General features: G+C 38.0%; 1 protein-coding gene across 2 annotated transcripts in view; it reads left to right on the forward strand.

Annotated features, from left to right (window-relative positions):
• Window positions 1-17,014, forward strand: part of KCNH7 (potassium voltage-gated channel subfamily H member 7) — a 930,127-nt gene that overhangs the window by 578,566 nt on the left and 334,547 nt on the right. For both annotated transcript variants that reach the window (XM_063933624.1, XM_063933625.1), the window contains one exon: window positions 13,578-13,789. In XM_063933624.1, coding sequence (XP_063789694.1) covers window positions 13,578-13,789 — 212 coding nt within the window. The remainder of the gene's footprint in view (window positions 1-13,577; window positions 13,790-17,014) is intronic.

Consider the following 17,014-nt stretch of genomic DNA (forward strand, 5'->3'; position numbering starts at 1 on the left):
AGTTTTACAATATTTTATTTGCTTATGCACTTATTAGGACTTTTACAGGGAAATGTATCGACCCTTAAAAAGAGGACAAGTGGAGGTGTTGCCTATTGCAACCAATGAGATTCTAGCTGAAAATGATAACTAGAATCAAATTGGTTACTTGTGCTCTTTAGAAGGTTTGATGAACCTCCCACTTGAAATCCATTAAATTAGCATTTTAGACTGATGAGGGAAAGCCACAAATATTAGTGCAAGCATAAGGGAAGTTTAGGACAGTACAAGACAAAAAGATGCCCCCCTACTCATGTTATTAAAGGCTCTCTCTTGATAGGACTTGTTATCTTCTGTCGTTTTTCATAGTAATAGAAAATCATCAATCACTATGATTTTTCAGTATTCTCTCAGTGAGCTATAGTTAAATCCTGATATGCCAAATACATTTTGCTTAATTAAAAAAAAAAAACTTATTAACAATGTAGCATGTGGATTGAATGATAATGTTTTGGAACATTTTATTAAATGCATCATAACAGGTAGAAAAAGCAGCAACACTGAAACCAGGGCCAGATTAACAGTGGGGCGGATGGAGCTACAGCTCCAGGCCTTCTCATAAAAATAGGCCCACCATCATAAGAATTAAAAGTGTATTTCTAATTTTCTCACAAAATTCTGCAAATTTTCTGTTTTTATGTATTTAGGGAGACAGTGATAGTGTAGGATCTGGACACACCCATATGGCTCTGGCCATACCCACACAGCACTTGTCACCGGTCATTCCCTACTCTGTATAAGGCCCTTGAAAATTTTCAGCTCAAGGCCTATGTGGCCCTTAATCCGGCCCTGACTGAAACATGCTAAGGGTTACAAAAGAAACAATATGTAACACAGGGTGGTTTAACATGCTGTACAGTCAGAGGTTACTACTGTATTTCAGAGAAAATGGAACCATAGATAATCCACTTATGAATTACAAATTTGACATTTAATTGCAGTTAACCTATAAATAAAAGGCAAATTTAGATCCCGGAGTTGGAGCTTAAACATAAAAATTGAACAAGTGTTGGATAAAGAAACCAACAAGCTCAAACTTTGTGAAGAGAAGGTGAAGATTTATGAAACGGCTAGTGATATATTTTGTTTTGTATATTTGCCATCCTTGTTTCACATGCATAATGTCAGCATAGTAGGGAAACTAATGCTTTTACAAGATCCATGTTGTTAAGCTAGGAATGTATGTCTGATACATGGAAGTGTTTAGAAATGTCTTAGAGTGGAACAGTCAATAAAATTAGTTTGGGATTCAGTGAAACAATGAGATTTGTAATAGTGTAGATCTAGGTTCTAGCCCCCAGTCCATAAGTAATGAAATTCTGGGCAATTCCACCAGACATGTACTGTACAAAACATCCAGCCTGACCATAATAGATCCAAAAAAGATAAGTGGTCTGTATTGTGTATCAATTGTCATCAAATGCTTGGATCAGTCGACAGACATCTTCTTGCAATATCAGATTCTGTGAGAGGCCGAACCTCTTATTTCGGCCTTGCCTTATATACCTACTGGGTGTTGACTGCCAGATATTAACCCATTTAAGGTTGTTCTACATAGCATGGACCATTCTTATCTCTTGCACATGCTCAGCAAGAACTAACATATATAAGACCAAGACACAGCATGTCTGAGATACATCACCCGTTTTCAAAAGCCCTTTTGTCTAGAATTAACCCACAATCCTTTGCTTCTTTCATTCCAATGGAATGTGGCTAAATGTCTACTGCTAAACCATATAGGATTAATACCTACTAGATACCATTTCATCCTTCTTAAAGCCTCAAGGGGCCCTATTGACGTATTAAACACATACTATTTTGAAATCAAATAATTAACCCCACTGGTTACATACCACCCTCTGATTATGACACGTCAGATATAAGGGACATGATACAATATAACAATGTCAGCACTATGATTACATATAACAAGTCAAATAAATTCCCACTAAAGTAACATTTTCATCCAGGACTTGACCACTCTAACTGTATTGCATAACTTGTCAATATTCCTCACTCAATCATTATTTTACATATTTCTAACTCTCTACATATATTCCTTTATATCGTGTATATGCTAATAAAAACTGTAAATAAGACATATCAAATAATTAACCCCACTGGTTACATGGTCCCATTCTGTTGATTTTAGTTTTGTTGATTTAGATTTTAGTCCTGTGATTGGTGACTGTTTAGGCAGAAGTTTTTTAATGGAGGAGAGTGGTTTGTTAGTGACATGAGATTTAACCATGGAAAAAAAGGTAGAAAATTACCAGATCTTAAAAAATAATGTAAAGATTGCACACCTATTTTTAGGTCTTTGAGAGAATAGACTTGGAAGAAAGTTTGTGTTAAGTCATTACGAGTTAAGTATTAATCATTAAGTATTGTGTTAAGTATTACTGAGCAAGTTGCAACCATAAGAGACCAAAAATAGAAGTTATATGTAGAGTTGTTAATTCTATATTAACCCATTCTCTAATGCCATTGTATGCATTGTGCTGTGATAATATTAACGGAAGTTTGAGAGACCAAGAAATCCTGAAACAGAGGCTCTTGTAGCATATTGTCTTGAAACCTGGGATTCTTCCAAGGTCAGATAAGTTGCACCACCATCAGAAGAGTGGAAAGGTCTGTTGTAGGGACACAATTGTTAATGTTATGTGCCTTGCTGTCAGCTTTTAGTAAAAGTGACGGCACTGCCCAGCAGTTTCACAAGTGAGCAGTGTGTACACGTTGTGCCTTTAAAAGATATACAGTATTTCCATTTCCATGTAGAATCCTCAAGTCTACAAAGAAGGATTTGATGGATAGCAATGATACTTGTAAAATAGCAGAAATAGGATCTATGTGACACATAAACATGTTAAATTACATTTTTAGTGGAGAACACGAACCAGAATACAAATATATGAGTTCCAAAGCTCTGGGCTCATTATTTAGTTATATCATGCATCAAGAGACACTGCTTTTTGAAACAGATATTTGTATTGATCGTATCTCAGCTTTGTATGCCATTTAGGGCAGGACTCCAAGAGATGTGTTTTCCCAAATGTCTTGCAGAGCTCTGCAATCTTTTCCCATAGAGCATTTAGTGATAGTAATGAGAAAGTGACCATAAGAAATGGAATCCTGTGCGAGTCTATACATATGTCTACATCTTCAGCTAATGCTGAAATAGACAGAAAGCAATAAAGAAGCAAGAAAATACATCTAAAATATAGAGGTAATATTTGTACATTGCTAATTTCTAGTTCACTTTAGCTGTAGCTACAGTGATCCCAAGTGGCTTACTCAAGCTATCAATTATCCCAGCAGTTCGTAACCTTTTTTTTGGAAAGCTATTTTAATAAAGTGCAAAGGAAAGTGCAATTGCACTGGACCTTGGAGATACCCTAAAATAGTTAATCTCTCAGCCCTCGGCATCCTTTGTTTTAAAGAGAGGAACATTTTCTAAGTGCTTTATAAGAGATGATCCAAAGATTTACTTTGTACATTGTTTTCTTAGTTAAAAAAATTAAAGCTGACCTCAGCCTTCACTTAATTGTCTTGTATAGCAGTACTGTTAGTCCAAGTTTAAATATGGACTTACCCTACGTTCGAAACATAGACTAAGAGACTTTCTAAATGCTTAAAGAGATCTAAATTATATGACATTCAGCATTGTGAATATTGTCTACTTTTGCATTAGTAGTTAACTTATTTTTCTTTCATTTATCTTTTCTTTTTTTTTAATAAACTATTGTTAAAATTTATTAAAAAGAAAATAGGGAGTTGTCCAAAGTGATAATATTGAAACATGATTAGTAATTACAGTAGTATTAGTTTCAGACCACAGTCCATTGTGGAGACCCAACCTAATGTGACTCCCATCATAGCCTCGACAGTTAAGAATCCCAGTTATATAATTTTCTATGCAACTGTTTTCTATACTTTAGATTATAGGAATTAAGGAGATAAAGATTGTCTGAATTAGGGTTTGTTTGTTTATTGGCTTTGTCTGTGTTGTACATTATTTGCAAGCAATCATGCATCCTTCAGGGAAATTCTAAAGAATTCTATAGAATTATATATAATTCAATAGAATTATATTGAATTTATAAAACACAATGGATTTCTGCGACTTGTGGATCTCTGCCTCTGTATTGTGTTATAAATCTACATTGATAATATTCCCTAAATATTCATTGCCTACAACTGGCGTACCTATAATGGGTGCAGTGTGTGTGGTGCACACAAGCCCCCAAAGGTCCAGGGGGGCCCACATCGCACACCCTGCACCCATTATGTTTAATACTTACCCTCTGGAGTCCTGCGGCGCAGCAGCGCTGCTGCAAAAATCACTGGGAAAATGTTTCCGCACCATTTTCCTGTAGAGCTGCACATGCACCCTAGGCTCTGGGACAGCGCTAGGGCACCCTAGGGACCCTAGTGCCCAGAGTGTCTGCGCTGGTGGCTAGAGAGGAAGGGGCCCAGACAGAGCCTGCACACTGGCCTCCTCCTCTCTAGAAACGCCCCTGTTGCCTACTGTATGTCATAGGTTCTCAAACTTGGTCCTCAGGAATCCAAACAGTTCATGTTTTCCAGGTCTCATCACAGGATCACAACTGAAATAAATGGCGCCACCTGTGGATCATTTAAAAAGGTTCAGTGAATAATGGCTACACCTGTGCACCTGCTAGGTGATCTGGAAAACATGAACTGTTTGGGGTCATGAGGACTGGTTTGAGCAATACTGGCCTATATTATTCTATATACTGTATAAAGGAACTACACAAAAAAAGTTTTAAAAATACATAGAATAGTTTACAGTTTGTTAACAATATTAACTTTTTCAAGAAATTTAAATGCATGGGATTGTACAAGTTGGGAAGTTGCTGCTTGCCTGGCTATATTTTAATCCCAAAATACAAAAATGTTTACTGAAAATCAGTGTCTTCAGTCTTGTGTTCCCGACCTCTGTTAATTGTATAAATCCAAACTGACAAAATCCCTTAATACAACTCTGTAAAGAGTCTCTACTCTGAAAAGTAATCCTTCCAAATGAAGTATTTTGAGTGGCATACGCAAACCCTACCATGTTTTATAGGTTTGTGTACTATTTATATTGTAAATATTTGAATTATATCATTGATAGTAAAATTGTTTGTAAATCTTTTAATCATTAATGTTTTGTTACGTTATGATAGAAATACAGTATATACTAATACAGAAACCTCAACCAGACCTATTTCAAGGCACCCCAACAGTGCAGGTTTTACAGATATCCCTGCTTGTGCACAGATGGTATAATCAAACTGACTGAGGTACTAATTAAGAATGGATATCCTTAAAACCTGGACTGATGGGGTGCCTTGAAGACCGCGTTTGGGAACCATTGATTTTGGGAAAAATTGTTCACTTTTGCATTTAGCACCAACTTTCAGTTAATTAATTGATATATAACCAGCCATTTATAATAATTAGTAATTGAACTGGTCATTTTAGCCAGAAAGCTATTGCCAATCTCAGAAGCAGGCAGAAATCTTCCATGGAAATGGGTTAAATTTTGCAGCTCTACTATTTTTAAAACATTTTTCATCTACAGAAGAAACCAGTTGACCTTAAGCAAGTGAGTTTGACAAGATAGTAGTCTAGACTTTCACGATTTTCACTCAGTCGATAATTGTATAAACACTGCCGTAAAAGGTTTACCCCTTATTGATACAGAGACGCTGATTTAAATGATGTATTTTAACCAATAGGCAACAGAAGAGTAAATTATAATGTTGACGAGGAACTTAGTCAATGTGACATGGGAATTAAAGATATCTTCATTAAGTCATAGTGGTGGAGCTTTATAATTTGTAGGGGAGTTTCTCATGGGATATGAATATTTTACACTTTGCTGTTATGTGTAAACAAAAGTGATTCCATTTCCTTTATTTTTAAACAACATTTATAGAAGTATTATTTCTTTCCACGTTCTATGCTTTTATGTGTCTTTCTGAGTCCAAACCACTTAGAATATTCTCTTTTGTATTTCCCTTATTCTGCTAAATATCAGACAATGGTCGCGATATCAAAGGTAATGTTTGGTTGCCAAATGTCTTATTTGATGCTTTAGAGTGCCACTTTGCCTGGCATGTTAACTTGCCTGTTGCATGATCAATAGAGTTTGGTGCCCTCTGCTGGCCTGATAATGACAAGGTGCATTTTTTAACCTGTATTTGTCTTTTGATGGCTAGCTAGCAAGCTTTCTCTGTGGCGACACTCAATGCAGTATAAGTAGACTAGATAGCAGCATGAAATTGTTCAAATTAAAAGCAGAAAAAAGTAACTGTACTCCTAACCACTGATTTATTTTCTTAATTTTACAGGGTTGGAAGTACAGTAATGAAATCTAGTTAACTCTTTTGCTGCCAGACACATCACTATTTATTGCAATATTTATCTTCTGGTAGCAAAGAGGTAAATTTTCAAAGAAGCAAAAATTGCATATTTTCTTCATTTACTCCTCTTTTGTCTCCTTAAAACTAGTTTCACATTCCTGGATGGCAGGGGGTATGGTTTTTTTAAGTTTAGATCTTCATGCATGCTTTTATGAATTGCAACACCCACTGAAATGGTTTGCCCTGTGCTTAGGATCTGTTTATTTAGTGCTCAAACTGCCCCACAAGGTTAGGCTGGGATTTAATGAAACAGCTGATTTGGGTTAACATAGAGGTCATAGAGATTACCTGCCATTTTAAATTACAGTAATGTTGTATATCACAGCACAGTTTATCAAATTACCTTTAAACAGCAATATTAATTTATTGATTTTGTATAGGTATCCTTTTCCTGCCTCATAAATAGAATGTATGCGTGATTTTCATCTAAATTTAGAGAAGCATACTTTCTGTTCTAACCCATAAATCCTGGCACAGTCATCTGTCACTTTCTAATTTTTTATTATAATTGCAGTAATCTGGTGGGAATAACAATTGTTTTTAAAGTTTTTTTGTTTTTTTTACAACACCTACAGTATGTCAATATTTGTTCTAGTATATAATTGAAGATTGACATATACTGTACATTGTTGCTAAGAGTCCACTGTCAGAACAGGGCTTGGGTATATACCAGTGCTCTAATCCTGCTACAGAAAATAATGGGCATCCCAGGGAATTTCATTGAAATGCACTTACTCCCAGCTGTGTAGGAATTTTAAAATGTAATTTAATTGAAATATTGTCAACTATATACATATATGTTACAGGTAGCTACTCTCAGGTCAAATAGCATAAAAAAAAAAAAAAAAAAGGTTCATCACAGAAGTCTACGGAGGTTGTCAGGAAGCTGCCCCACCCTCCAGCTTCCTGGCAGCTTCCATAAATGTTATTCCTCTATAAGGATGCCTCTGGTCAGCCATAGTCCACCACCAGGCTACATGACCAAATTCAGCCCAGGCTGCTGCAATGGATAAATACAGTGATATGGCTAAGTTAGGTATTTTGGCAATAAATGTTTGCGAGTAACAACTTTGTAAAACAAAATATAGAAGATAAAAGGTTCCTTTCAGAAAACAGGTCTCAAAACTAGGAAACCTTTTATTTGGACTAGTAGTCCTGTACCCCTTGTAGATTTTTTTAGGGCAGTTAAGTGGGCCATATGCTACTATATAAGATTGCACATTTCTTAACCAGGATCCGCTGGTTGCCATCATTTTCTGCAGAGCAGTGGAGGTCAGGTGAATTATTTACAATCATTGCACAAATCTACAGTCATATTGCACTTCTATTACAATTGACAACTTTTCTGGGTGAGTGGTGGGTTAACATCTGCCTGGGAAACACAGGTCTGCAAATCCTATAGTATATTGTAAAAAAAAACATTTTACTAAAATTGTTGGTAAAATATACCTACAGTAATTAAAGTTAATAATGTTATTGGTCTCCGTTGTACAACACTGTTGTCAATTAATGCCTGTGGCAAACGATTCAGTGCGGTATTTGAGTGTGAAATTGCTAGCTTGCATGCTGTGTATGATTATTATGCCGTAACACATTGTATGCTTACTAACCATTGTATTTGTCTATTGTTCTCATGTAGTTATTAATCTTCTAAATGAATGTGTACTGAAATGAAACACGCCTTTTACCTACATGATATGCAGAATCCCCAGTTATACATATGTTATTAGATATTATATTATTGAACATTACATTTTAATGTGTTTTAATGTGTTATTTCTGGACTACTTATTTAAAATATGTACCTTTCCAAAAGTATTTATTGTACCACTTTTTATTTTATTTTATACCACAGTGAGCACTGTCAGGTTCCATTGCCTTGAACCATTGACCTTAGAATAGCATTTTTTGAGCCTGGAACACAGGTAGACAATGTGACTTGCCAAAGGTCACAAGGAGCTACTGTAGTAGTGGTTTTCCAGCATGTCTCTAGTGTTGATGAGCACCTTTAACACTTGAGCTTTTCTCTTGTAGTGCATGGTCAATGTTCACAAACTGCAATGTGAATGGATTGGCCAATAAGGCTTGATTATCCATGTGTGAAGAATATAATTTAGCTTTGCATTTTCCTGGACCACAATTTCATCTATGCCCATGTACAGTACATGGGGACTTGCTGGCAGTGGGATGTGTAGATGCTTTCATGACACCTTGGAATGATTACTTGCTCAGATCACAGATTCCAGATGCAGTGACGCTAACAGAATTATCTAACAAATATTACTGTTTTTTTGTACTCGAAAAGTAACACATTGTATGCATGAAGAGTGTTTGACCCAACTATCAATGTGGCATAAGCCTGATATTACTAGCCAGGGCTGACCTTGGACCCTGATCCTTGCTCCATCTAATGCTCAATCTAGAAGAGATGTGTCACATTTTCAAAAACATTTTTCAAAAACTTTTTTTTGCATGTTTAGTTGGTCTTAAGTGTTCTGCACAGCATTACCCTATTGTTGTTGTTCCATCTGGATTTCTTGCCTGTTATACCTCAACTTCTCCATCTGACCTAGCTCTGTTTATATATACAGTTACATTCACAGGTGCAGGGGCAGTTGCAGAGTTGAAGTCATCAGTAATAGTTCCACCATTTTGTGAGCAGCAGTGGCATATCTATAATGGGTGCAGTGTGTGTGGTGCACACAGGCCCCTGGGTCCAAGGGGGACCACACTGCACACCCTGCACCCTTTTCTGCAGTAATTACCTCTCCGGAGTCCCATGTTGCCAACTCATAAGGAAAGTGGTGCAGCGCCCTTTATTCCAGTGCGTTGCACCGCACCATTTTCCCAGTGACCTGCATATGGGAGGGGGCACTATATTGATGGAGGAGAGGGGTGCTATCGGTGATGGCGGTTGTGACAACTGAGGGGGTTTTTGCTATTGGTGGTGGTTATGATGTCCGATGGGTGCTATCGGCTGCGTAGGCTGTGATATCCATGTGGGGGAGGGAAGCTTAATACTGTCTTCGGTGGCTGTGATGTCCAGGGGGACGGGTATCGGTCATGGGCCCTTGGGTAACTGTCAGTTAGAGACTGTACACTGGTCACCTCTTAATACGCTCCTGGTGAGCAAAAATAAATGTGAACATAAACCCATATGGAGAGTTGCAAGCTTTAAACGGACAGACGGCCCCATCTGTATGCTTGATTTAATTCCCATCACCATTATCAGTACGACGCGCGCCAATCCTATGGTGCTGTAGGTGGTAAAGGTACATTTGCAAACTGGCATTTTTATATATCCGCATACTCAGTATGTCCCACAATTCGGTTGACACGCCGTCACCAAACTTAATATGCGTGCAAATCACTCACTACCACCAAGTTATTCCCCTTCAGCTGGAAGTAGAGATGTGATTGAGTGGCGTACGAGACTGCATTGGACATAGTTGCATGCAGGCTCGGACTGGCCCACAGGGGTACAGGGGAAATCACCGGTAGGCCCCACTGCCTGGGGGGCCCTCCTCCTCTAGGGATCAGGTTCTAGACTGTGCACTTGAATTATATATTATACATATGTTACCTTATACTGAATAGAATTATGATGTATTCTCTACAGTACATTGCTGTCATTAATCTGGCACATTATCATGCATGCACTAGCATTAATTACTATATAAATTATCAAGGAGTCCATACCAGGTTCTCTATAATGGTTAGACAAACCTCTGTGGTGGCTGGCCACACCTCTAATCATGGGCCCGTACCACTGCATACCCCCGGTGAGCCCTTCATGCTCCAGTCCGACACTGGTTGCATGCACTCGTCTCCGGAGCATGCACAATGTTAAAGCAAACAAGATATGTCCACAAAACTGACTTGTATTCAACTCTGCGTCAGCCCCATAGTATGAATATCAGTTTGCAGCAAAATGGCAAATAAATCAAGAGCTAAACTTGAAAATCATGTGACAGTAATTTCACACTTCTGCAGAACTGCCTGTGCCAGCACAAAACTCTATCAGCATGACATTTCACTGCCAGTTTGCTGTTTTTCTAATCTGGTGCATTCTTCATTTCCCTCCTCCCATTGTAACACTAACCATGTCACATGCAGCACTGCCATCACTAACCCAATCACATGACTGAACCGGTCGCTGCCCCCCACAGGATCATCACGCTCATTTCCTGAAGTGTTCTGTGCTGCTGTGAACATTCCGTTATTTGATTAGCTATCCCTTATTCCCCATCCACTTGAAAACTGGGGCCATATGCATACCTTCCATATTTAGCCACATACAATTGGGGCAAAACAAGCCTAGCTCCGATCTTCTTAAATCGCAACCTGATGCACCCACACCCACCTTAATCACCAGAAAAATGCCCACTTTGGACTGAAATTCCACCCCTTGGTCTGCCAATCATGTCTGTCCAGTCAAAATCTGGTCAGTTGGTAGGTATTGTATGGCTGTATGGATGTGCTAGAAAGTAAAATTGCTAATGAATATGAGCTCTGATCTTTGTCAAAATATGGAACCATAAGTAACTATCAAATATTCTAATTGAAGGGTTGCATTGTGTTCATGTACTAATTGAAGTATGAAAGGTAGTATCTATGTTCTCGTCTGGGTGCTGCCCTCCTGCCTGCCCCCTTGTAATCCCTTGTAAACCTTGCCATTTTTTTTTTTCAATACCAAAATGTGTTTTTTTTCCGCTCACAACATAGAAAATATGTTATATGGACTGTGCTCTCCTTTGCACTAATACAAAAACATTTTTCTAGAAACACTTAAAACTGAACTAACTGAATAATAATAATAATAATAATAATAATATCAGTTGTTACACAATGTGTGTTAAACAGCACCAGTTAAACTAATCTACATTTCTCCTTGATCAATAGAGCGTTAGTGCTTAAAATTTATTTTGTAGTAAGCCTCAGTGTCTCATATATTTTATTACACAAAGTGTTTAGTTTCACAGTTAATAAAACGTATCCCTTAGTCGTCTTTATCTAGCTGTAAGACAGATCAAATTAGTGATTTGAGTGAGTCATGAAATTATTCAGCGATGAGGCTATGTTAGATAATTGTACAGCCCACACTGCTCCAGTGGAACAAAAGTAAACAATATTTCAAAGTTCAGGAATATTCTATGCAATATCCACTTATTGTATTAAATGGAGCTCAGTGCGCCGCATGTCAGTGACGAGCCAGTTTCAGTAGCTAAATATGGGATCTTTACTCAAGAAAATCCAGCTACTGCTCTGTATTAATATCTTATATACAGACCCGATCCCCAAATGCCTTCTTTTATGGTGACTGTGAGGAATACTGCTCACTAATTCAATGGTATCCAGATGTTAGGTCGACAGTTAAAAAAGAGAATAAACCGAAGTTTATCAAGATGCACTGCCCAGTTAAATAATGAACATAATTACTGTATTTCTAATCCAAATAAGTTTTATTTATACACAGACATACATATATGGCCATATAGATACAATACAAATACAGGTTGAGTATCCCTTATCCAAAGTGCTTGGGACCAGAAGTATTTTGAATATCGGATTTTTCTGTATTTTGGAATAATTGCATACCACAATGAGATATCATGGTGATGGGATCTAAGTCTAAACTTGGGGTTCCACGTGCTTCATACTAAAATCTGACCCCCAAAAAAACATGAAAAACTCATGTTGACCTGTGTGTCAACAATTTCCGTTTCGACCTTTGACACTCTCGACCTAGACACTGTCGACCAATTATACCATAACTTATTCAGTAAGGAGAGCAATTCTCACGGCAGCATGGAGAATGAATAGGGTATTATTTAGATGTCATTTGGTATAGGTGAAGCATAGTACTCATAATTATGGTAAACTCCCTTAATAGGAAAATCCCAAGTTCCAAGAATTCTCGGTAATGGGACCTGTACATAAATACATAGCATGTATCAAACCTTGGAGAAAGATGAAGTGGAAAAGGTTTCTAAAGTAACTAATAAACTTCTGTAATTTATCAAGTAGAGTCTTCAAAATGACACAAGCTGATTGGTTGCTTTGGGCAACTAGTCCACTTTTTTATACATTTTGGTGTTTAGTTCCATTTTCAGTTGGTTCCATAAGCTGGAAAATACCTAAAATTGCTTTAGAACAGGCATAAAAACACCCATAAATAAATTTAATAAGCATGTTGCTACTGGATTAGCATCTCTGCGCCAGTGTAATTTCATTGACCTTCTGTGTATAGCTTGGACCTTGTACTAGCTAAGCTTCTAGCAGCCTATAAGAATAGAAGCTTATTGTTGTGTTAGTAGCCATGTCTCCCCTCCTTCACTGTAATGTGCTGTACTGTAGGCAATATATCAGTTGAGACAGAGCACAGCTTTATAGTTGCTGGTTAACCTCTTAAACCTCTGTATGTGTTTAATAAAAATATTTAGAGATTATGTATAACAATATTCTCATTATAGGGCTTTGACTATCAGAGGTGCTAAGTCTGCTTAGAAGGTTCAGCCTTTCAGTAGATTGTCTCTATCTCATAATCCCATTATTTTATCTTAAAGACATCCAGTCAATTTTATTAATCTATGATAATCATTCCATAATACAGCATCATAGATACGTGACCTACTGGCAGACAGCATCAGTGTTAAAAGGGTATGATGACTGGGGATGTCGCCAGCTCTACAAGCCTACAAATAATCAGAGAGTACTGTAGGTAAAGACTGTAAGTCTGTCCATTGTCTGCACAAAGGGATATATTAAAGTGATGTCTAGCATATGTTATACCCTGTATTAGGAACAGTTGAGCAAATACATATTTGAGGATAGAAATCTAGTTCTGCCCTTTGCTTATATTCACGCTTAGAGAATGCCAGTTCTAAAGCATCTGTTTTACTAACTACACAGCAGTCGTATAGCTGCCCTCGACATATCTCCATTACCAATATATCATAATATCTACATGTTGCTTATTTCTACATGACATTGTAACACATTGAAGCATACTGTACCTTTCTCAGAGACGAACCTGATCATTCTGTGTTTTTACTTACAGTATTCTGTGTCTTTGCACTGATAACTTGTTTTTTTAACTACTTCCAGGCCCTTTTAATCATATCAAATCCAGCCTTTTGGGTTCTACATCTGATTCAAACCTGAACAAATACAGCACCATCAACAAAATCCCCCAACTCACTTTGAACTTTTCAGACATAAAAAATGAAAAAAAGGCATCGTCACCTCCTTCTGAAAAAGCTATTATAGCACCCAAGGTTAAGGAACGAACACACAATGTTACAGAAAAGGTTACGCAGGTAAGACAACCCCAAGAAACTTTTTTTAAGACTCCTTCTTAGTACAGTATACAATAGATAAAACTCTTAGGCAGAATTGAGATTTGTAAACGGAGTGCTCTGAGCTTTGTCTGGCTTCTTCCTTACACAGTATGTATGCCATATTTTTTTTAATTGAATTTAATGTGTGTGATTATGCAATTCTTGAAATCTTATTAATGTCTTCTCTGGGTGATCATGGAAAGGATGGACAGGTGGGAGGTGGCTGGTACCATTAAACGCATCATCGTGACCCTACCCCCTCTCTTCAATCTTGTAATTTGTGCCATTGTGCAGCAGGGGTAGGGGTATGGTGATGTGTTTTATTGCAAATTGAGCCATCAAGCCAATGGACTGCCAGCTGGTGGGGAGGCTGGTCTACTATACCGGGAGTTTGGGAGAGTTTCCCCAAAACCGGGAGTCTCCTGGACATTCAGTGGGAGTAGGGAAGTATGGATTATGCACTGCTAACAAATTCATCCTGGGGGTGTAATTACCACTGGAGCAACTCTTCAGGCACCCAGTAGTGATGAAGCTCAGTGATACTCCTCCTATACAGTGACCCCTGCTCTGCTCCGAGCATACTCTGTGGCCAGCACATGCACAACCTATTTTATTTGAATTAGCAGTTCTACAGTGGAATTGTAAGCTCAAACACTGCTTGTGTGTCCTGTTTGTATAGCAATGCGAATAAGCATTTTCAGCAAAGCAAGACGCCCGACGTTAGTAGAGCTGGCCAGGAGATGCCGGCTGACTCAGGCCAGACATCTCCTGCTGCATAGAGTATTGAGTCTAGATGTATGAGGACACATATATATTTTGGATTTCAGATCTGTATTTTGGAATATTTGCATATAATGATGAGATATCTTGATGGGACCCAAGTCTAAACACAACATGCATTTATGTTTTGCATACACCTTATATCTATAGCCTGAAGGTACTCTTAACAATAGTCATAATAATCCATTAGAATGCAAAGGTGTCACTATCTCAGTTGCTCTCCAGAGAATTTGGATTTTGGAATATTTTGGATATCAGATTTTTTATTATGGGAGACTCGATCTGTATGTGCACGTTATCTGTCCCATACTTTCCCTTGTGCCTGATTCTCATCAAGTACACCTCTGCAAGTCATATCACATTTCCCTTTATCTGGCGCTCTCTGCTACCCTGCTTGTTCTTTGCAGCCACATGTATCCGATCTTGCGATAGTTCTTGGTGAACACCAGAGGGCTAGATAGACTCTGTGCCCCTAGGTCATCAGTTCCAAACAGAAGACGTAGGGTCAGAGTCCACAAGACATCCCAGTACTGTGATACACAGATCTAAAACAGGTCTCCCAGTAGTATTGTGATTAGATATAAAAGACCTCTTTCAATGGCTTTAGTTGTTGTTAGAATCAATGTAACTTAACCTCCATAGATTTAGGTTAACAGACATATCTGTAATCCACCAGCTTCTATGTCTCCTATGTATTTTCTGTAGATTGAAGGTGTTGACACACCAAAAGTAGTCTGTAATATTAAGACTGTTAATCCCGATATCTAATTACTATGTATTGCATAAATACATAAAGTTAAGAAGGCAGCTGTTAAATCATATCTCACAAATCACCATACTGTATGCCCATGTTGCTGATGTTGGCTAGTGAGGACCAATAATAATAATAATAATAATAATAATATTCCAACGTTGTACAGTGGGGAGATACGGGAAGTGGTTACAATACCGCTAGTCGGGAACCCGGACGTCACAATGCCGACGACGGAATCTCAACTAGGGGTGAAATACTGACGCTGGAATCCCGTCGTCACAGGCTTTTCTCCCTCTATGGGTGTCTACAACACCCTTAGAAGGAGAATGTAACCTGTTGTGCCACCGTGCTCGCAAGGGGCTTGCTAGCGCTCGCTCCGCTGCTGGCATACTGCTGGCCGGGATCCCGCTGTCAGTATACTGATGGCTGTCAGTATACCAACGGCCGGGATACCGGCCGCCGGCTTTTCATACCAATCCCGGGATATAAAACAAACATTATTCATTACAATAAAGGCAAATAAAATAACTTTTTGTAAAAGCGTGTTATCGCATAGTGAACACAAGAGTGATAGATAAGGCACAAGATCATATTCTGAGTATTTAATTAGTTATAATAAACAAACTTTTTATTTAGATATGTCTCCATTTTAGGTAACCATTTGAAGTTAAATAATGTAAGTAGCAGTACTCAGAATGAATGATGTCCATAGCACACATCATTATATAGCTGTATGTTCTTGTGCTTTCCTTAAATGCTTTTCTTACTACCAAATAAAACCCATTCAGCAGTATTTTACATGGTCAAGTCACATTATTATGACCACCAGCTAATAGCCAGAGTAACTGCCGTGTGCAGCACAGACAGCAGCTAGATGGGCCGAACTGTTGTTTTAGACATACGCCTGGTAGCCCCCAGGCTCATTTTGAGGGTGAGCAGCTCCAGTGTAGTGTGTTGGTCGGCCCTCACACATCTCTGTAGCCGACGTTCACCTCTCACATCAATGGGACGTGGTGCTCTGCAGTTTCCACGTTGGTTATTTGCAGTCGTGCCATTTGTCCATTCACGATACACCTTCACCACAGCAGCACGCGAACAAACTGCGCTGTTTCAGAAATACTGCTACCATTGGCCCGAAAGCTGATAATGATCCATTTTGCAACTCTGATAAATCGTCCCTTTTATCCATAACAGCAACGAGTGATATGAAGGCAGACCGGCCTATTGCACACCTTATATACCCACCAAGCCAGAGCACAAGATGCGACGTACTTCATTGGCTACACGCTGCCGACGTCAAATGTAGAAGGTGGTCATAATAATGTGACTCGACCGTGTATATGTTTTATGCAGTCCATGTTTAATTTTATTGTAATAATATATTTATCATACTTAGTATAAATTACACTTTTTAATTAGATTAATTAGATTATTTTTATATGATATATATTTCCAAAAATATCAGCTGTGGAATCATTATTAAGAAAGGGAAGTAGAACTATTTATGATTGAGGTATAAATGTAATAAAAAAATAAAAATAAAATTAAGCATGGATTGCACAAGCAGGTCATAGCTTTAAAACAAGTTTTTTTGATTTAGGGAATTGGAAGCCTAGGCTAAAGGAAAACACAATACAATAACTTGAATTAAACTTTCTTTACTATTCATG

This window comes from Pseudophryne corroboree, chromosome 7 (genome assembly GCF_028390025.1).
Source record: "Pseudophryne corroboree isolate aPseCor3 chromosome 7, aPseCor3.hap2, whole genome shotgun sequence".
NCBI lineage: Eukaryota > Metazoa > Chordata > Amphibia > Anura > Myobatrachidae > Pseudophryne > Pseudophryne corroboree.